The 22,418-nt window shown below is 43.0% G+C and overlaps 1 protein-coding gene across 3 annotated transcripts; it reads left to right on the top strand.

Annotated features, from left to right (window-relative positions):
• The first annotated feature begins 107 nt into the window (after positions 1-107).
• Positions 108-15,601, top strand: dapk2b (death-associated protein kinase 2b). 3 transcript variants are annotated; one of them, XM_076732950.1, is made up of 12 exons: positions 108-847; positions 1,446-1,580; positions 7,332-7,553; positions 8,262-8,400; positions 9,886-10,015; positions 10,123-10,171; positions 10,264-10,290; positions 10,387-10,539; positions 11,018-11,063; positions 13,529-13,618; positions 13,726-13,806; positions 14,540-15,601. In XM_076732950.1, the coding sequence occupies exons 2-12, from the start codon at positions 1,504-1,506 to the stop codon at positions 14,615-14,617; spliced, it is 1,092 nt and encodes a 363-aa protein (XP_076589065.1). In that variant the 5' UTR covers positions 108-847; positions 1,446-1,503; the 3' UTR covers positions 14,618-15,601. The 3 variants fall into 3 exon arrangements, with proteins under 3 accessions (XP_076589065.1, XP_076589067.1, XP_076589066.1); XM_076732951.1 differs by having other exon boundaries at positions 757-847; positions 1,443-1,580; XM_076732952.1 differs by lacking the exons at positions 13,529-13,618; positions 13,726-13,806; positions 14,540-15,601 and adding an exon at positions 11,747-12,449.
• Positions 15,602-22,418: the final 6,817 nt, after the last annotated feature.

Genomic DNA, 22,418 nt, shown 5'->3' with positions numbered 1-22,418 from the left:
TACGGGGATTACGTCATCCTGTTGGACCTGAACTCCGTGAACGAACGGCAGGACTGTGGTTGTTTCGATGATGGGAATGTGAATGAAAAATGGAAGTAGAAATGAGTTTGTCGTGATGAGAGCGGGCCTCTCTGCACATCCAAATTCTCAACCTCGGTTTAAGATAAGAGGTCCTTTTGGGTCCGCTCATTTTGTCAAATGGCTCATACAGTAGGCTTTCAGTGTTTCAACACACGACTTCAGTTTGCTGTCACTTTGAATAAGCTACATTTAATGTTATCATTTTCTTTCTTTCCTTTGCTTTTCCTAGCAGTGTATTGCACAAGTGTAACGACAAGATGACTTCAGAATATTATAGGGCACTTCACTTTTTTTTGTATGTAAACCTCCTTGGTATCTCGTTCAATGTTAATCGCTATCATTTAATGATGAAAAGTGCAAAGCCTTTGTTACAGCATAAAGCACGCACCACTGTATGTTTCTGGATTACCAGTCAAAAGACAAATTCAATAAACGACGGCTGACTCAGTGTCTTGTCTGCAGGTGTTCATAAGAAGCAGAAACAAAGCAGCTGGCTGTAGTGATCCTCAGTTCCTGAAATACACGTTCAGAATAAACACCAGACATGCCGGTCGTCTTTACTGACCGCCTGCCTCTCTCATGCTGCAGTTGCATAATAGAGCCATCAGGGGGTGGGACTTCTGCAGACACAAAAGCCTGATGGTGCTGCCACAAGTGACAGAACACAACAGAGAGGCCACAGGAGCAGATTTTGCATCTGAGCAGCAGCCATGAGGAGCGCAGAGCAGCTGTAGGAGAAGTGTATCATCAGCGTACGTGACTGGAGGTAAGACTTTAGGTTTGGTTGCAGTGAGTGTGTGGAGCCACTTTGAGTGTGACAGGAACTTACCAGATGGGAAGTTTGTGGTACTTCAGCTTGTCATCTTCTCACTTTGTGTATGTATGTTCACTCTTATAGTGTGCAATTAACTACTGCTCTGTTTTAAAATTCAGATTCATGGCAGTAAAAAACGGTTATTTGTAATGTTGGCAAAGCTTGTGCTGCTGTCGGCCTCTTTACCCAACAAAATGTTTCACAACAGGAGCAAATTTCACTGATACCCTGCCCTAATTACCCAAAATGCTCTTTTCTTTTCCTTTGTAATCCTGTTCTAATCACACAAACTAGACACTCTTATACTGGCCGGCTTGGAACAGCTGGTGTACTTATGAAACTTGTTAAAATTTAAAGCCAGTAATCAGTGTTCAGGACATACTACTGTAACTGTGCTGTTTGTTTCCTTTGCTGTCAAGTTGCAGTGTTTAGTCTTAGCAGTGAAAGTAGGTACAACTGTGAGATGGAATGCTTCACAGCGAGCTGGAACATGTAGTCAGCATGTTCATGGCTCCAGTCAGAAATCAACAGCGCCTCTTTGTATCAGCAGGGTTGGACTTGTGGAGGGAAGTCTTAAGTGTTGCACATCAAGGAGATAAACTACATCAATGAAGACACCTGGCATGGCGGTATTCAAGCAACAAAATGTGGATGATTTCTATGAAATTGGAGAAGAACTCGGGAGGTGAGTATGTTTCAAAGCTGCTTAATGAAGCGTGCATGCAGATGTTTCATTACCAGCTCACAGAAGATGATCCTCCTCACTTTGTGTGAATCACAGTGTGATTCAGCTCCCCCCTGCATGCCTCTCGGCACAGTGGTCCCCATGTGTACGTAGGTATGCAAACAGCTGGCCTGTTTAAGCTTGAAACGGGGAGTGTCGCCGCCTTCAAGTGGGTTGAAGTTTACAGAGAGTTAAAGTTTCAAAAGTAAACGCACTCTAAGAAAACAAGCCTTGTTTGCCCATGATGCACTCAATCCAGGAAAGAGACTCAGATGTAATTTGGTGCCTTTGCATGAGCCGGTTCTGGGTGGCGGGTCGGTGTGTTGAGGCTGAATGTTGAGGAGGAGCGGTGATCAAGCCTGTACAGGGCAGACATCAAGGAAAGCGTGTCCCATGGGGAAATACATTAAAGGAAGTTGGCAGGCTGCAATATGGATTTGAGGAAGCTGCAAATTGTGCACGGAAGGCCAGCTTGGGCATGTGCAGCACCTGCTAACAGACGTAGAGGGTGTGAAAGGAAAAGAGTCTGACCTCTAACTTTTCACTACTAGTCAAAATGTACATGATGTCCTGGTGTTTGCTCTTCATCTACTGCACGGCCTCTTTGACACACCCTGACAAGACAAACCCAGACCTGCTGCTGACAGCTGCATTAAAACGCCTGGAGAGGCAGGATGTCCAGCCGCCACGCTTTCTTTCTATTTTACATTGAGATTCCTCATACATTTGTGTCATTAAATACTCAGGCGAAAAGACTAAATATTGTTAGAATAAACACTCAATTCACTTAAAAGATATTTGCTTTTCAAACAGGGTAGCCTTTGTCAGTTGCAATTAATAATTTATTAATGGTTAAGAAATTATGCACTAATGCTTTATAGATCCGTATTAAGCCACCATGAAGCACTATAGTCTTCCACTTCTACTTGGAAAAACAGGCATAAAATGTAGAAACTTTATGTATTATTGAAAGAAACTTTTATTTATGACTTAGACAAGTTTTTTACTATCATATTTTGCAATATGGCAGGTGCCTTCCTGATTAATTGAAGAGCTAAAGAGCAAACGTAAGTGTCTTTCTGGTCACTGTTGATGGCTTCTAAGTGATCTTTAAAGGATTAGTGAATGATTTCTTAACTTAATAAAGCAGTTAGTTCCAACTGTCAAACCCTTTTAATAACAAGTTGCTTCTGAAGCATTTTTAAACTTCATCAACCATTTGTAAAGAGCACCTTATTGAAGAATAATGGTAGTGAATAATGGTGTGACTGACAATATCACTGAGCTGTGGTTTTAAATGTGTTCCTTGAAAAAACAGCTACGTACGTACGTGTTAAGCAGCACCATCATGAGAAACGCTAAAAGCTGCTGTGGTTAAAAGCCGCAAGTTGAAACTGAAACCCAGAGAGTCCTTTTCAGTCACAGAAGGTCTCTGAGAATTTTATTGCCCGTTCGGCAGCTGGACTTTGTGCTTGTGGGGTTTGTAGGTCTTATTGTGACAGCTTTGTAGTGAGTGTTGGAGGATGCGGCCCACCCCGCCCACCGTTTGTGAGAGCCTCGTGGGTTCAGCCCTCTCCTCCGCATGCCGCAGTGGAACTGTTACTCAACAATCCTCTTAAGAGGGTGGGGAAATTTGATGAGGGGGCCAAAGACTGATGAGATGTTCTGTGTGTCTCTCTGGAACTATTGAGCCATTTGCTACAGGAAAGTCCATTCATCATACTATCCCCCCATTGACAGATGTTAATGTCACAGGGCCCCACGCAGTTGTACTCAATGTTTCTTTCCACTAGTGATGGGGCGTTTTTGGTAAATCTATCTGTAAAACAATCCTTTGCTTGAGGTGTGACTGACAGCTGGATCTGTCCTACCATCTGAGTGATGACACTGATGATGACATACAGTAGGATCTGCCACAGTGGGAGCCCACAGCTGCCACCGCCCCCCCCCCCAGGAGACCGCTGAGACCGTGATGAGCGGTTACACAAGTGACCATCAAGGCAAAACAGAAAAAGACGTGCTTTTGTGCAGATGGTAGACGATGTGAACGCAACCTGTCAACAAGAAATTCATTTATGTCTAAGTTCGGTCATCACACTGGCGGTGTGGTCGAATACTTTTACCACCACTTTTGCTAGATGCTGATGGAAAAAACAAGATCTCTGTTAGTCATGATCAAGCAATGTCAAAGAGTCACAGGATACAGCGTTGGATGGGAAGTGCTATTGTCTTTGCATGCCTGTACAACAATAAAAGGCTCGTAAACTTCCTCCTGATTTTGAAATTTGTAAACACCGTCCTTACATCATCGTGGATATGACTCCTTCACAGGCTTGACACTGGTTAGTACAGAAAGCTGTGGGTCTGTGGTGTTTGTAGCCTTGCTAACAGCATGGCTCTAGAGATGGAAAAGGTCGGCCAGTCCACCACTTGGTCCAGACTCACAGTAAATGCCTTGACAGCTATTGGATGGATTGCAGGGAAATTTCATACAGACATTCATGGTCCCCAGAGGATGAATCCTGCTAGCTGCAGGAACTCTGAAAGGGTTAAACTTGCTTGTTTCCCAATTTGTCATCGCTAGAGATACTCTGCAACTTCATGCAGAAGGAAATGATTTAGAGAAATGTTTTCAGCTCGTCTTTGGAGAGGAAGCAGGGAGGGCAGCGATGCGCACTTCAGGCCACAGCCTTCACACTTTGGATGTGTTGAAGTGAAAAGAGCTGACAGTCGCGAGGCAGACAGGTGCTGCTCATGAGCGCAGTAAAGTGCTAGAATTTCTCCAAAGGGCTTTACTGTACATGATGTATCTATAGCACGGACAGCAGGCATGCGCGCACAAGGTGCAGGATGGGACTGCGTGTAGTCAGCTCTGAGGAACAGACGTTCCTGCGGGCGGTGAGCGAGAAATGTGTTTATTCAGTGCAGCCTGACAGAGGGAACTCCATGTTGACCTGAACATTCCCCGAGTTCCCATTTCACAGAGGTTGACATTGGAGCGATCAAAACAAGTGGGAATCTAGAGTATCCTGAACACTTTGTGGGCATATATGCAGAGAGACAGATGTTGAATTTACACAGTGACGTGAAGTTTGAGCCGTTTATCCTCACAGTCAGTGTTACAGATGGAAAGGGTGTGAAGGGACAGGGCTTGGTCAATTATGAATCTGGCTGTCTTTGTCACGCCGGCCCAGAGGTTGTTTAGTGCAGAAATGTGTTTAAATATTGGGCCGGCGCCACTTGTCCGAGCATTCCTCCAACCTTGGCTGTGGATAATGACCTTCAGCTGTTGGAAGTGGAAACTCTGCGGGGAGATGGTACTTTCAGCCCCACTGGCCGGCTTAGAGCTAAGACGGCCGGCACGCCTGGCCCGTTGTGGAATACCACTCCCAGCATCACTGCTCTCTCCACACCAAAGCAAAGACCTTACACTGACATTTGCGGTGTGCACTTTCCTGCATTTGGGCTTCAACAATCTGGACGAGGTGTAATTCTGTTCAGTCTTGCTTTAACAGGCAAATCAAGGACACTGTTGCTGCTCTCCTTGCCATGTGACAGCTCATCCCCTCTGGGTGCGTGATGCCTGTTTTTGCAAGTGGAATTCACTGAGTGACTTACCCTCCTTTTCAGTTCACACATTATCGTAGTCATCTCTAGCAGGGTCAGCCTTTCAGGGATGTCTCAGGGGTGGAAATGTCCTGTGAATAGAACAGATAGAGGGAGCATTTGAGATTCCAGCCTGCTGCTCTGCTTCAGCACCCAACCCGCCCTGTTTTTGTGTGTCTATTGCAGCATGTGTGAGACTCTTTGGAGACCATTGTTAAGATGTATATACCCCACCCTGACCCCTGCTCTCTGCGTTTTCTGTTGTGACATGTTCACGCTGAAATGTGTTTTTGTTGCCCTCTCATTTCAGACTGTGTCAAGAGAAATGTTGATTAAATATTTGAGGCCATAGTTTGGATAGTGTTGCTGCACTCGATTGCCTAACATCAGAAGCTCTAGTAAACATTTTATCCCTTCAGTGTGACACTCACTGAAGATCTGCACTTGCGTGGTGAAAGTTCACCCCCGCCGCTGTTGTTTTTGAGTGAGGTAAAAGAAAACAAAAAATCCAAGCTAAATGTGTTCAGTGGAGCTGCTCCCTTATGTGATGTGTAAGGGCAGGACAGGGAGTGCCTCGAAACAGTCCCATACTAATGCAATTAAGGAGTCAGCAGGGTTGTATTTAATCCATTTACTTGTTTTGTGATGAGCTGGTGGATGTCTCTGGATAAGCGCTCCTTGAAAGTACAAGTGTTAAACCGCTGTGTGAAATGAGTGTGGCACGAGCACAGGCAAATTGTTTGGGACTGTTTTTATCAGGCAGCTCCTCCAGCTCTCCTCCCCTCAGCTCCTCCGGCTCACCAGGCTTCGTCCCTCGCCCCAGCTGCAGCAGAGAGGTGGCAGGTGGAGAATGAGCCTGTGGGCCGGGCTATTCTTAGCCCACTAGACACCACGATGATAATGGACACAGACTGGACAGCGTCTCACAGCCACCCTGGAATCTCTGTGTGGACAGTTATGTCCAAAAAATATGAAAAGCCTGAGAGTTATTATCTGTTTCCACTCCCTGTGTACTCTTTCACAACGTCTAAAAATACACACGCTGAATATTTTGCAATGAGGGGCAATGGCTCGACAGGCTTTTATGTGTTTTGTCCACACTACTCTGTATGCATACTTGACTGAATGTTCCTCTTCTGTCTAGTGTTCATCTTCCCCACTCAGAAGCTCGTTGCCAGCTCTGCCACCACACTCGCCCTCGTACTGCTTGTTTTCACAGTCTGAATGCATAGGGTAGGGCAGGTCAGCTCACAGCAGCAGGAAGCGTGTGAAGTAGCAAGAGTGGCAGCAGGCTTAGTCAGGGCTGAGATTACAAGTGCTGGTCTGATAATAAAGCCATGGAGACTCATAACATATATTTAACTGGGTGACAGCGCTGGAATATGTTCTTACACTTCTTATTCAGGCTGTCAGTGGGTCAATTATGAGTGGAATGACGTATTGTTGTTATGTTAAAGGACAGCGACAAGTGTCCTGGAGGAGTCATCCATGTCTTGGAATATGAAATCCCCTTATTGGGTTAATATAGCTCAGGATCTAACCTCATTAACTAGACGCCATAACCACATGTCTGCAAGCTGTGGCATGCAATAAAAGAGCACAGCGAAAAGTGAAACAATAATCCACTGAGAGATGGTCTCTAAGCCACACCTCTGTTGTGAAATAGTCAGAGTTTTTGGGATTTTTTCAGTGGACTGATCTCTTGAGGATGGCTAGAAATTTGGCAGGAAGTTTGCTGGAGTGGGAGGACAGCAGCTCTGTCCGCACTGCCGGCCCATCTGATTGTTCTCTGTCTGGCTGGGAAACGGGAAGTGATGGACTATACCTCGATATTTCAGCTGGTTTTGACACACAGCTTCCTCCCTGACATCTATCTTCACCCGCTGCTATATCCTGTTGTTAATTGTTAAATGTTTCATGAGGAACTGTGCTCTATCTTGAAAAAGGATGCCTATAGTACACTCAACACGTGAGAGGGGGGACAAAACTTTACACAAATAATGCTGAAATCTGTCATGATGATAAGCTGGCAGATCTTAATCACATTAAAAAGAGTAAGTTAACATAAGGTAATGCCAGTGTCTTCTTCCTCTTTTGTGTCTGCAGTGGGCAGTTTGCAATTGTCAGACGCTGTAAAGAGAAGAGCACAGGCGTTGAGTATGCAGCCAAGTTCATCAAGAAGCGCCAGAGTCGGGCCAGCAGGCGCGGAGTGAGGCGAGAGGAGATCGAGAGGGAAGTGAACATCCTGCAGCAGATCCAGCACCCCAACATCGTAGAACTGCATGATGTGTACGAGAACCGCACAGATGTGGTGCTCATCCTCGAGCTGTGAGTCACTGCACGATTTTACAATACATTTGTTCGAAGAATGGAGTTTGGTCATGTTTGCACAATTACACCAGTGTCAGTCACAGCGTCAGTGTAGCTTCGATGTTTCAGACCAGTGTCAGTAAAGCTGTGTCCATGTTCTGATCTGTGAGCCAGTTTCTGTGTATATAGGTTGTTTGTTGAATCTGTGTTTGCTGAAAACCTTTTGCCTTGATCACCAGAAAGAACCGAACAGTGTCAATAAGGCTTGTGTTGAAAAGGGGCCTCAGAGGTCGTCTGGGTCCAGCGAGTAATCGGGAACATGGAGGGTACAATTAGGACTAAATCAAGGCTCAGTGCAATCAAAGCAGGGGTGAGCTGACGGAGACAGGGTGACACACTGTGTGTCATTCGGCCGATTGTGTTTTCTTTGGATGAATATGAAAAGAACATCGTGTTCATGAGCCACCAGCTGGTCAAAGGTCGTCTTATGCCGCTTTTCTGCAGCTTTTCAGGATTTTCATTATGAAAAGATTGAGAGTGATTCATAAGTAGAGCAGACTGACTCAGAGCACACCCAAATAGTTACCACAAACAAACATATCTAAGGCATCCTGAACCGCTGCATCCAAAGCCTGAGAACTCACTTCAGATAAGGTTCAAGAGAGCGCTTGCTGCAGATTACCGGAGCGCACAGGACAAATCTTTGAATGTGTGTGCGTTTTGCAGGGTGTCTGGAGGAGAGCTGTTCGATTTCTTGGCTCAGAAGGAGTCTCTCAGCGAAGAGGAGGCCACGCAGTTTATCAAACAGATCCTAGATGGAGTCCAGTACCTCCACTCCAAGAGGATCTCACACTTTGATCTGAAGGTACAAAATGCTCCGTCCGTGCATCGCATGTGAATCTATATTTGCCTCGTGATGAAGGTGAGATTCTTCTGAACTTGTGCTTGTATGCTAGGTCGAGCCAGACTTAATGTCAAATATATATAGCAGGTGTCTAATGGATGTGCTGGTAGAGTTTCGCTGTTTTGCATCACACATCCTTCCTGTTTTCTGTGGCTGAGGTCCAGGTTCTCAGATACAGACACCACAAGGTTATCGCTTCACTTTCAGAGAGCAGTGCCTCCCACGCTGCTCTCTGATAGTCACTGCCCTGCGTTCCTGCAGCTGTGGCTGTTGTCTTCACTCCTGATGCTTTTTGTTTGGCAAAATTAAGGAAAAGGGACACAAACCTGCCTGAGGCCTTGACCTTCAGTTCACAGATTCTTGCACTCACTTTTTCTGTGAACCAGATCAATATGTTAAAGTCTGAAATTCTTAATGTCTGCAAAAATGATGCTTAATGGAGGGAAAAGTTGGGCATTTCTGGAAAATTGCTACTCACTTTCTTGCCATCTGTGTGCTAAATATGAAACTCCTGCTATCAACCACCTTACTTGAAACTGTAGCTTAGCTCAAAGAGTGGAAATAGCGAGCATGGCTCTGTCCAAAAGTGACAAAATCCACCTTCCAGCACCTCTAAAACTCATGGATTAACAAGTTGTGTCTCGCTTGTTCCATCCATTCAAAAACTCAAGTATAAGAACTTGTTTTTAAAAGAGGTTATTTGCTGGTCCAAGTGACATTCAGATCCAATCAGGATGGAGGCGTTGCAGTGAATATCATCTCTATCATCGAAATACATCACTTCTGGCTCTAAAAAACACTTAATGGGAACATGACAAAAGGTCCATTGTTCAAGGGTGCTATGCTCCCAGGGTTAGGGTTTTGACCTGAGCACAACTGGAGGGTGAATGCGTGTTCAAAGAATATTGAGCATAAGACCCTCGGACCTAGATGCACTCCCATCCCGACCAAGAAGTAGTCCAGAAAATAATGCCTGTAAAACGGTGATTTGTCGTTTTTCCACTCTGGCTTTTGTGGGGCCTGAATTAACAGGACACATTATGTTAATTAATGAGCTTAGCGTAGCTTTAGAGGTGCTTAAGATTTTGCTGCTTTTGACAGAGCCATGCTAGCTGTTTCCTACTGTTTCCAGTTTTTTTTATTCTAAGCTAAAGTAAGTTAGCTGGCTGCAAGCAGGAGCTTCATATTTAGTGGACAGACATGAGAGTGGTATCAATCTTCTCATCAAACTACGAATACGAAAAAGTGTAGAGCTCCTCCTTTAATATTTCACACTAACACAGATGACTGTAACCGTTGCCATGTTTTTCTTTAATGCTTACACAACAGGCAGCTTTAACCAGGTAACTTGTTTTACTCACCGTTGTTTATGTATCACCCTGTCCTGGTGTTAGCAGAAATCTGCTGACCAAAACGCCTTTCTGTTTTGTTGTCTTTGCGCTTCAGCCTGAAAATATCATGCTGCTGGACAGGAATGTTCCTCTACCCCGCATTAAACTCATAGACTTTGGACTGGCACACAAAATAGAAGCTGGGGCAGATTTCAAAAACATTTTTGGAACCCCTGAGTTTGTTGGTAAGTGTTTTTATTTGAGATACTTTTGCAGTGTGGCACATTTTCTGAAGAGGCTCGGTGTTTGGCCTGGATGTTTGTGATGCAGGAGTGTGTGCATCTATTTTCAGCTCCAGAGATAGTCAACTATGAGCCACTAGGATTGGAGGCAGACATGTGGTAAGAGCCTTTAATTACCTCTGACTCTGTTGCCTTCCATGCAACAGGCTGCAGTGCATAACTCTGGATTAACCTTGTGCTGTTTTTCACAGGAGCATTGGAGTCATCACATATATACTGTAAGTTGGAATGATTCGTGATTATTAATGGGAATCTTAATGCACCTAAAGAGATTATCGAGGGCAGCCCAAGTGAGCGTGTGGATGTTGTTTCAGTTTGAGCGGCGCGTCACCTTTCCTCGGCGACACGAAGCAGGAAACGCTGGGAAACATCTCGGCTATGAACTACGAGTTCGACGAGGACCTCTTCAGAAACACGAGTGAGCTGGCCAAGAGCTTCATCAGACAGCTCCTGGAGAAGGACACGAGGTAAAAGAACTGACAAGCAGCTGAAGGCCGAAGGTCAAGTCTGACAATTCCAATACAAAGCCTAGTATTAGAGGTTCACTGCATAAAGCCTAAGCGTATTAAATTCCCAGACCTGATCCAAATGAGAATGAAAGACCAGCCAGTCCACAGAAATCTGGAGCAAGGATTTAGGCACATTTGTTTTTGGGACACCATGTGACACTAAATAAAATCAGCTAAATAAACATTATTTATATCTGAAACTAAATACAGCAGGCAAAGCACTGTTTGTTTGTACCTTTATTCCTTTTCTTGTTGCTTCACATGTGTTTCCATTTAAATGCTCCTCCAGGAAACCGAATATTCCTGTGAAAGTTATCCCGGCCTGGACGTATTCCTGAGAGATTCGCATCCCAAAGCAATGACCGCTCACAACGCCGTGCGTCTGATGGAGTTGTTCGGGTGTATTTACTCAGCTGCATTTTCTTTCTCATTTTAGAAAACGGATGACAATACAAGACGCCCTCAGCCATCATTGGATTAAGGTATGATTTATGTGTGTTGCAGCATGTTCTTTGTATTCTCAGTAACTGCTGTCAGCACATGCTACATGTGAAACGACTATTAACAGTTCATTTCAAAGACGGGTAACAGGTTTCTTTGTTATTACAGAGGAAATTCTATCTTTAAATGTGCCAAAAAAAAAACACCCACTAACTTTTTATGTATGTTCTGGCTTGTTGAAAACATACTTTATCACAGTTTCTGTATATTGTTTCCATCACTGCACCACACCCCTCCCTCTGGGAACAGCCATCACCTATGAACACACTTAGCTCCACACTTGTACAGCTGTCCTCTGCAGTCTGAAAGTTCGTCTTGAAATTCAAGTGACCGAACTTGAAATCTCACTAATTGTTGGTTTTAACGGCACGGATATTTAATAACCTGTAATGCTGAAGACGTCTGCTCCAACATTTGCTGCTGAGGTGCATGTGAATGGCGTTTTGCTGTGGAGTCTTCGTCCTGTTTGGAAACAAGCATGAAGCCAGGAAACGTAGGAATGTTTTTTGTTGTTTTTTTTGACGCTCTTACCTGCCATGGCTTTCGCTGCAGGGTCACACACTAATCCTACAGTGCCACTACAGTCACCACCATGTGTGTTTTCAAGATGCAACAATGTGACAGCCTCTCACTCAGTGTCCCCCCTCCACCCTTCTATCTGAAGTCCTGTGACCTCACAGAGGAGGATAGCGCTGCCCCTGAGGCGGAGAAGAAAGCGGAGCAGCTGAAGACGAAGCGTCTAAAGGAGTACACCATCCAGTCCCACTCCAGCATGACCCAGAACAACACGTATGCCAACTTTGAGCGTTTCGCGCATGTGGTGGAGGACGTCAGTCTGATGGAGACGGGTGTGTCGGAGGTGGCAGGAGCCCACCACACTCTGCAGGGTGATTTAGAAGCTCTGCTCTCCATCTATAATGAGAAGGAGGCCTGGTACAAGGAGGAGAGCGAGACTGCGAGGAAGCAGCTGTCTCAAATCCGCTACGAGTTCCGCAAAGTGGAGGCCACAAGGAGACTGCTGCAGGAGGACATGAAGGCTATAGATGCCAGTCTGGAGAGCATCAGTGGGAAGTACAGCCAGAGGCAGAGTCAGCTGGACGCTCTGAGGCAGGAGCTGAACTCCGAGCTGCACTGGCTGCAGGAGGTGATGACCTCTCTGCATCAGGAAGGAGCCAACGGCAGCATCCTCAGCAGCAGTCTGAATACAGATGTGAAGCGGGCGCTGATGGAGCTGCTGCATCAGTCCTGCAGGAGGGAACTGTGTCCAGAGGCCTCACAGCCGCTCACAGAGTCTGGCTAACGTGCACAGCAAATAAAAGAAAACACACTTTTCTTGACCTTAGAAAGCTCGAGAGGAGGTTTGATTTCAACATATAGATTTTTTTCAGCAGCACAGACTTTTGAATGTACAGCTGCGTAGTCTTTACATTTTCTTGATTTCATTGTTTTTTCTTGCGCGAACTCTGCGGTACGATACTTTCAGTTTGAGTAAAAGTAGGAATAGGAGTAATTTAGGAAAATATGCTTATTTACATTCTCGCGGGGAGATGAGACTGGCACCACTTTCTGGCTGCAGATTAACTGACAAATGTGACAGCGGTGTTGGTCTTTTCCTCTAAATCAGGGAAAGAAATAAGCATATTTCCCAAATGTTGAACAGTTCCTTTAAATAGCACAATGATGGCACATTTAGGGATTTTTTGTAAAATTAAGGTCATTTAACTAGATTTATTTCTGCTCTTCCCTTGTTTGATTAATCAGGTCCGGTAGCTCTTAATGAGATAAATATTATGAATGTTTTACTGTGTTACAGCCAGCAGAAGACACAGAACTTACTTTTGATGGAATGTATCAGAAATTGACATTTGTTGATTGATTTATTTTCTCATTCCATTCAATTGTTTTGACTGTATATTGATTTTTTATGTATTTTTTTATGTATATTTTATGTTTTTTTTACGTTCATGTGTAATCATGAATGATTTTTTTTCTTCACATTATTTTCGATGGATTCAACTATGCACTTTCACTAGACGTTAAATTTATTTATTTATTTTTAAAACCTTGTTTTTAATGTCTTTTCTGCAAGATGTTCTATGAGCCAACAGGAAAAGCATCATCAGTGATAAGATCACATGTTTGAAAATGCATCACCTCGTTATCTGTGGTTTGTAGCGTCTCAACAGACGAACACACCGACACACATTTTGATGTGCACACTGACATTTTTTCACTGTTGTCTAAACAACAAAATAAATGTTCATCCTTTATCATACATCTCACTGTGTTTTGTCATCTAGATTTCAGTATATTTCCAGGTGTACTTCAGATTAAAGTGTAAAAATTAGACCAGTAACTGCACAATGTTTTTGAACTTGCTTTAACAGTTGACATTAACATAAAAGACACTTGCTCTGCTGTCCCACCCCTCATTGTGTCTCCACAGCCTCTGAATCCCAGGCAGGCCATGGTGAAGAGATTGTCAGTGGTCAACTTGGAAAACTTCAGGAGACAGTACGCCAGACGCAGGTGGAAGGTAAAGTCCAGTTCGGTTATTTCCTGACAGCAATCAGGGATGTATATAAAAAAAATGCTCTTGATTGATTCTGGGACTCATTCTCTTTGCTTTTACCTGTTCAACAGCTGTCATTCAGGATTGTTGCTCTCTGCAACCACTTAACACGGATCATGAAGAAAGGCCACAAGCTGCCTGAGCAGGATGGGGTAAGAGGAGCTAACAGCAGAGGCTCAGTCTGGACTTAAAGCAACAGATCATCATTTTAGGAATTCTGCATGTTTGCTTTCATGACTGCAGCCGGTTTGCTTATCTAAGCACGGCATAAAGACTGGAGACGGGGGAAACAGCTAGCCTGGCTCTGTCCAAAGGTCATGCAGTTCACCTACCAGCACCTCCAAAGCCCACTAATTAACACGCCATATCTCCATTGTTTAATCCGTCCAAAAACCGAGGTGTAAAAATGAAAAGTTGTGGGTTTATGAGGGATTATGTGCCAGATGATTTCCAGTGGCTGAGACTTCCTGGGGTGTTGTTGTCACCACAAGTTTGCAGGGCGACCAATGGCAACTTCAGGAAATGACTCTTCCCAGCCAAGAAATAGTCCAGCATATAATCCCCTGTAAAAAAAAATACTTCAGTTTTTGTTTTTACACTTCAGTTTTTGTACAGATGAAACAAAGAAGTAATGCTTGTAGCTTCATATTAACTGTACTGTACAAACATGGTATCAGTCCTCAGTAAAAAGCAGAAAGAGAGCAAATAAGTGTACTCCCAAAAATGTCCAACTATTTGTTGGCAGTAATAACGCAGTAGCTGCTGTGTGACCTGTGCTGCTCTGGACTCACATGTTCAAACTGGTATTCTGGGGTGCTGCTAGTAACTCTGGACCCTGCTCTTCAAACACAATAACATAACCCCACAACCTTTTGATTATTTCAGAGGGACTGTGAAAGTGATCAAGAAGAAGAAATCCTGAAGAGGAGACCGAGGACCAGAAAGAGGAGCAGCACTTCCTGAGAGCAACAACCAGCTTCAAGTGTGTCAGGCAACAATGCTCCGGTTGCAAAACAGTGACGCTGCAGCTCTTTGACGCACACGACGCAGCTGTTAACTCGTCATAAAGAATCAGCTACAGAGTTTTTTTTTTTTGACTGCTGTAAATGAAGCGTTTTCATTGGTCAAGCTGACTTTGTTTGTCTCGGTGACCCACAAAACCAGCAGATCATCTGCTGTGTGTTAGATAGCGTCCGGCGATTCCTAAATTTGAGCTACCGTTTTCTGGCATGAGGAGATATAACTGGACTATTGTTGACAGGAACTGAGAAGCCAGTGTTAGCACATACAGAAGAATGTAGGCAGCTTCCTCTAATAACTGCAGTCTTAAAGGTCTCTCAGCTGTTGTTTAACGTCCGAGTATAGACATGGAGCCAGATTCTTTTACTTTTATTGTGCAGGCTGCATGTGGACATTTATAAGAGGCTGACTGTCCAAAATATTAAGGTTTAGCTGTGCAGGATGTCAAGTTGGTAGCAGATCTTCATTACCAAATGTTTACATGTTGTTCTGCTTAACATACACTGTTTACCGTTAACCTCTTCATTTGCCACATCAGAATTATTTACCTGAAGCTTTTACATTATGCAGAGCTGTGCGTTTAGGATGTTTTATAATTACCGTAAATTACTCACGCCCAGTGGGACAATAATTGCATTTCATCGTATGCATACTTAAAGACAGTATATGAATGGTTTCTATACTGTCTACACATATCTTAAATTTTGCAGTTCAATATTCTAAAACAATTGTTAGATCATGATATATGTTGATGTATTTATGGTGTAAATATACATGCATGTCAGCCAAATGTCTTAATTTCAGTTGTACTTATATCTTAGCTCATTAAAAGGAGCATTCACTTCTTTTCAACACACGTGTTTTTTTTTTCTGTGCACTTGTATGTATTGTAAATTCAAATGTTGTTTAATAAATTAATGAACATGATTGTTTTCATTGAGTTTCTATAGAGTAAAACAATCAGGGACAAGTAAAAATGACAAGGTCTCATGATTCCTGGATATAACTCAGCACTATTAAACCTTTTCTATTTTCTTTTGAGGGAGTTGTATTCTATAAAATTGGGCTTTTAACAATGTGATGCCCTGAGCCAGTGTCTCTGTCAAACCAAAATGAGACTATAAAAGCCCACAACAATAAATGCATTATTAATTCTGTCAACATCAGTGAGCACTTTGTGATGGTGCACTTCTACTGATTTTTCATCCGGCCATTAGTCAGTCATTTAGCCTCACAACAGTAATGTTGTTTGGACCCAGCTGGGCTGAAAGAGAGTGGAGGGATCATTTGACCTGGACTGAATAACATTTTGGCTGTGACACAATGTAGGCCATTTCCACACCGATGGTAAGAAAGGATTCATAATCAACAAGTGGGTCAGTCTAAAATCTGTAAGCCTGTTTGTGCTTCAGTACTTCACCACTACAGAATTACTTCATCTTCTGCACAAGGACACAAGCCATTTCATACACGGTATTACATATTACAATACAAGAGCTTTACAGGGGCACCTCCATAAATCATCCAATGGCTGATTTACAAGAGACTCATTACAAAATCAATGGTCAAAATAAAGGCTGAGAGATCCTGATTTTTAATCTCCAGTGTGGGCCAAGCTCCAGGACTACTGGATCTTACATTTCCCATCATGCAACCAATAACATCAGTTCATTTGACCCTCCCTGCCTGATAAAAACCCACGTCTTTCTAACTCCATGCCATGCAGGCTACAAGCCCAACCAGAGACGACCCTAACGACACCACTGGGTTGAAAAACAGGATATAAGATACTCAGTGCAGACATGTGTGGACCCTGAGTGGGGGAAGTTACCTTTAATCTACATGAAGAATGGCATTTGAGTGAAGGAAAACACAAAAACAGCTGGGTACATGTCATGTAATACTCTGCTAGATGTGCTAGGGAAAAGTCAGCTACTGTTCCCCTCTTATACACTGCATATTTAAATCTGCCATGTACTGCTACTGTACGTCTACTTTCAATATTATTCTCACATTAAGTTGAAATTTTAAAAGCATTTATTGATTGATATGTTTTCTTCTACAGTGATTCTACAGTAGATGTTTCATGACAACCTTTGAGTTACGGGCATGAGATGAATTCAGAGAAAACATCTACAGCACGCTCAGGTCGTCTATCTCCAGGCCGGTGACTGTAAATATTTCAGCCATGTCTCACTGAAATATGATCACTGAGTCCTTTGTAGCTTTGTCATTGGTACAGAGTGAAACGACATGCCTTCCAGTCAGCCGTTTCAGTTCGGTCTTAAGCATCTCATGTAACAGAGTCACAGCTAGTATGTCGGGATCAATTCTGTGGTCGACCTGCGGCAGAGTTATGGGATCATGGGATTCCAGCAGACTTATGGTGGGATGATCTGATGGATGGAGCCGTTCAGGGAGACAAATAAGGAGAGCCGTCAGAAATCGTATGGTGCATGTGTGTAACACAAAACCCCCGTCCTTCATTGAAAGAGATACCGATGGCTTTTGGAGCGGCTCTTGACTCAGTGATGTGTCAGGAGGCCATACTGTAATATGTAATGCGATGTGCATAGAGAGGGCTTAATCCAATGACTCCCCTCAGTAAAAATGTTACTGTAAATTACCTGCAGGTAAATCTGAAGTGTGAGACACCGCAGGGACATGTGACCCCAAAAGCCAGTCTGATGCCATTCACAATTCATATGTCCATGTTCAAACTTGAAGCATTATTGTTTTTATGCAGTGCTGGGCCTCTGCTGAGAGTCATATCTAATCGGTATACATACCCACCCTTCTGAGACATTGACATCATTGACATCAGTTACATGTGACCGTACTGTTGAAGAATTAGGTCACAGAAGTCTCTTTTCAGAAGTCTTCTTTTTAGTTTTTCTTTTGCAATGGCGCCACCTAGTGGGCATAACAAAGATCTGGCGTAAGCTCACTAGTAAGATATGATATGTTAGCAGAAAATAATGCAGAGAAAAAAAACTGTGGAACAAGATGCAAAAGTAGAGGTATGCAAAATGATCATTCAGCATGTTCATGGAGCAAGGACAAGCAAGAGCTTATATTATTGTGTGCAAATTAACCACCGTCTCCAGAGATACAAAACAAATATTTGAAAAGCATGCAAACAGAAGGAGCGACGACAACAGAACCTCATATTTACATATCAGGTACATTCAAATTGTGCACCTTCAACATGAAATATACAGTATGAATACAGGTAGTCTTGTTTACACATGTGAAAAACAAAATATTTGTTTTAAGTATGATTCTCTCCTGCAAATGCAAAAATGCTGAGGTGTGATGAAAGAGATTACTCCATTTTGTTCTGAATGAATTTTATATTATATTATATTATATTATATTATATTATATTATATTATATTATATTATATTATATTATATTATATTATATTATATTCATTATCATTACTAGGATTATATTGCAGCTGTGTGCACAGTGACAAATGCCAACAACGCGTCTCGTAACTCCAGTGACTCATAGCGCATCTTATTTTCCTTGAGCACGTGACGCTTTATGCTCAGTGAACAAAGCCATGAGAAGTTCTGACAGCGGAGGCTGTGTAACTCTGGAGACAGACCTGAGGGCATTAATCATGAATGCCAGCCTCTCACTTTATCTGTGTGATCATTAGGCCATACTCGAGCATGATGATCACTCCCTGGAAATGAGCTCCAGGAGGCTGCTTCCATTATTCATACCTACAAGAGCACAGTCTGCCCTCTATTCCTGGAAATGAGACTAAATGAAGGGTGGCCATATTTAGGCTCTGTGCTCTTGATATGTCACTGAGTGGCATGTCTTTGTTAGTGCTTTCTCCCCCCTCCCCCAATGCTTCCTCCTAAGCAAACTGCTTCCCCACTACCTGAGTGTTTTCACCCACGGGAGATGACAGGTGTTGCTCATTAGGATGCTCAGGATGACTAGCATGCCCTTTTAAGGCAAAGCCTGTCATTTGATTGATTGACCTTTTCATCAATGTTGTGTTTCACAGCTATAAGAGCAACTGCACGTCTGACAAAGCTTCACATTGAGCCACTGATTTATGTGGCAGACAGTCATTGCCTCAGGCCTGTATTATCAAAGCAGTATTATTCTTCTTAATTAATACGGATAGGCAGTGCCGCATGATCCGTTTTCATACATGTGCCTTTCATAATATTTATCCTAAACTCACAGTTTCAACAGGCCTATTGAAGCTTCTTGTCATGAAAGAATCTGATTGTTTACAGTAGCTGTTGAAAGTTTTGTTGTCCACTGATCCAAATATAAATATGTGGTATAATGCAATAATCTCCATTTTCTCCTCTGTCACAAGTAGGTATAAATTTTGGAAGACTCTCAGGTCCACGTAGCGTATATATACACCCAAAATGGGGGTGGTAATTCCAAATGCACTTGGCTAAAATCCATCTTGTTTGTTCTTTTACAGCATAGTTTGCATCTCCCAGGAATATCAAAAGCCCACAAGAATCAGTTCTGCTCCTCTGCCATGACACTAAGTGCAGATAATTAGCTGGCAATATGTGGACAGTTGTGGTGTGAGTTCCTGAAGATGCCTTGCTCACATAATTGGTCTCTGAGGCCCTGACAGTCCACATCTTCAAAAACCCCGCACAAATTAAACCGTGGAAAACTGAGCTTGCCTGAGACAGTCTGTGGCGATGTTAAATCGGTGACAGCTGACCACATTGTGAGAGGGTAACTGAGCACATGAATCTTGTCATTTAAAAGTCCCTGCCAACGTATTCCTGAATGCCTATCATTCATGAATTCATTATGGGTTAAATGTTTAATCATCTCATTAATGATTCCCTCATCATTTGGGCTTTGAACATACTCCGTGAAGCGTTTGTCACCCCTTTAAAGTAGTCTCTTCAACAACTGACCATGTATGTGTTAGCTTTTGCATCACGTTCAGAGCTTTCATTCACGACACTTTGCTGTGCACGTGTCATTCACCGTTTGCTATTTGCTGTTTGAAATATCACCTGCTATCTGAAGAAATACTGAAAATCAATGCTGCTGGTAAAACCCATGCAGAACATTGCTCTTTGAACATTGTTCTTCCTCTTTAAAAGGCCGAGGATAACCTATTGGAGACGGCAAAATCAATTGCATGCTGAATTGTGCAGGCCACTGCCGGTGGTCACAGGGCTCTGGAGACCAGAATACCCCCCCCCCCAACTATCCCCACAATAGCAGGAGAAACAGCAGCCTCCTTTAGAGAGCACTGATTTATCAATATACAGTGAAATTAAAGTATAAATAATAAATAACAAGCTATAAAGATCCATTTCTTTTGTCCTATTTGTTTCAGTGATGAGCCAAAGCTGACATAATGACTGACCAGACCTCCCCCAGTGTTTATGTGAACGCCTCAGAGTTTGGAGTGGCAAACGGAGAATCTCCCCGGTGAAAAGCAGCTGCGGCTGTTTCATCATTTGTGTAACCTGCTCTTCTAATAATTGAGCAGGGGATATTTTGGGTTCACAGGTCTCTTAATTAAAGGTGCTCAGTCCTCTGACAGATGAGACCATTATCTCTGTAGGGTGTGAATGAGTCTGCTGTACAGTTCAGGATAACATAATGAGTCTGTTCCTTGCATTGCAGGGATCAGATCAAAATGTGCGACAATCTCACACAGAAAGCTCTGAAACACGCTGTTCCTCTTCCCCGGCAACTCCTGCTGCTCTAACAGCCTGTAAATTATAAATCAGCGTTATTCTTTTTCCATTTTCATGCTCTCCTCAGCAAGGAGGCACATGTAACGGATCTGATTTTTCAAGCGAATCAATCGGCCTTAATTTCATGTACGAAAGCCTGAGTGACCATTTAGGTTTAGACCTTCACTCCAGTATCTGACATTTGAGCCATGGGAGGGTCCGAGATGCTAGCAGGTTACAATATGATGAGAGTAAATCAGTGTTGGTCACAGCATACAATTATGTAATATTTGTGATGACTGTGCTCATGACTGCCTTTTAAAGATCCCCTGCAGACATGCTTTAAGATGTATAAAACACATATAATGTGTTTCTGATATTTGTTCCACAAAAAAGTTCTAGTAACTTTTAAATCACATATATTCCTTCTCCCTCTTTAAAAAAAATCCTTAATCTATGATTATGCAAATATGTCATTTCAACTGCATCACAAGAGATGTCTCCTACTTTACTGTGAAGTCCGTTCTCAGTGTTGGTGCAAACTGTATTTTCAACATCTAGTGTCAAACATATAAAAAAAAAAAAACATATTTGATTGAAGGGGGACCTTTAGATGAATACAGCAGGCTTAGAGACACGGTGAGCATCAACACAAACTGCATGTGCTGCATTACAGAAGGATGTAGTTGGTAATTTGAATTGCACAGCTTGAGGAAAATTTGCAGAGGAGGTGCTGCAATTATCTGCCCCTTATTCTCTACCTGCAATGATGTCATTAGCCCTTTTTATAGCACCAAGGGTTTTTTTTTTCTTCACTTCATGCTACTTCTCCAGTATTCTTTTTTTATTTATTAACTGATTGGGTAGTCAACTGTCAGACGGTGACTTCGCAGCTGCCTCGCTCTGTCTGTGAACACTTGAAAAATTAAATACATAGATACAGCATACATAAATAACTGCAGCGGAGTGAAGCACCGCCACCTTGGCTCTGATTCAACACCACACCGCCTTGTCATTTCACACTCAGCTGGAGCTCAAATCAACGGCAATTTACAATGAAAGGGTAGCTGGAGAGAATGAAGGTCTATTTATTATTCCTTCCGGCTTTTTGCAACTGGAACCATAGACCTGTCCTCCTCCCTTTTTTCCTCTCCCACTCGCCTTTCAGTGCTTGCAACAAAGGGCTCCCATCTCTGCTTCTCCAGTAATGATTGGTCTTTGTAGTTTTGCCCACACATAGCCTGGACAAAAAAACCCAGACATCAATCAATCTAGTAATGCATAACCTCTGTGAACCTTTAAAATGGAGAGCAATATGGTTTCTTGTCCATGCCAATATTGGTCCATAATGTTAGAAGGCAATTCTGGCACAGTTTAGACAGTTGAATACACAATTGAGTAAATTAACATCTAATTCATGATCATTTATGGGGTATTCTGGTGCTTGCTGGTTTTTCTGTGCTCTTGTGAATTGCCTTTTTTAGGTTCACCAGCTGGCAGTAACACATAACATTCCCTAAGTATTAAAAAAAAAAAAAAACACATCAAATATGAGAAGCGTCCTTCAACAAACATTTTTGTTATTTTTAGATCGGGTCCTTGTCCCTTCATGGCCTCAGATTTTTGTTTTGAACCCAAATAAAGTATCTTAATCTTTCTTTTCTGTGCAATTTCCCAGCACATCACATGTTCCCCATTGGCAGCCTTATCACTGCACAATGTGATGTGGCCAACTCCCTCGGAGAGCTCGATGAGAAAGGTGCCTTTCTGTTGATGCAGCTCTTCCTTACATTCATAACAACTTCCCTTTTCAGGGCCAGCGCGAGGCAGATCTGTGCCAGCTGTCTTTGGACATGGATGCTGTCAGGTCCTCGGTGCACGTGAGTCCAGATCATTAGCCTTGCCATGGGAGATGGAATCTGGGGCGGCAACTCTGAAACAATGCAGTCTGGGTAATTGACCCCTCTAACTCCTGCAAATCACCCCTTTTAATCTGGAAAAAGAGACATGTGACTATACCGTGTCAATGAGAGAAAGACTAATC

Source organism: Chaetodon auriga, chromosome 6 (assembly GCF_051107435.1).
Source record: "Chaetodon auriga isolate fChaAug3 chromosome 6, fChaAug3.hap1, whole genome shotgun sequence".
Taxonomy (NCBI): Eukaryota; Metazoa; Chordata; class Actinopteri; order Chaetodontiformes; family Chaetodontidae; genus Chaetodon; species Chaetodon auriga.
Note: the sequence above shows the minus strand (reverse complement) of the source record. Positions and strands in the feature narration are given on the sequence as shown.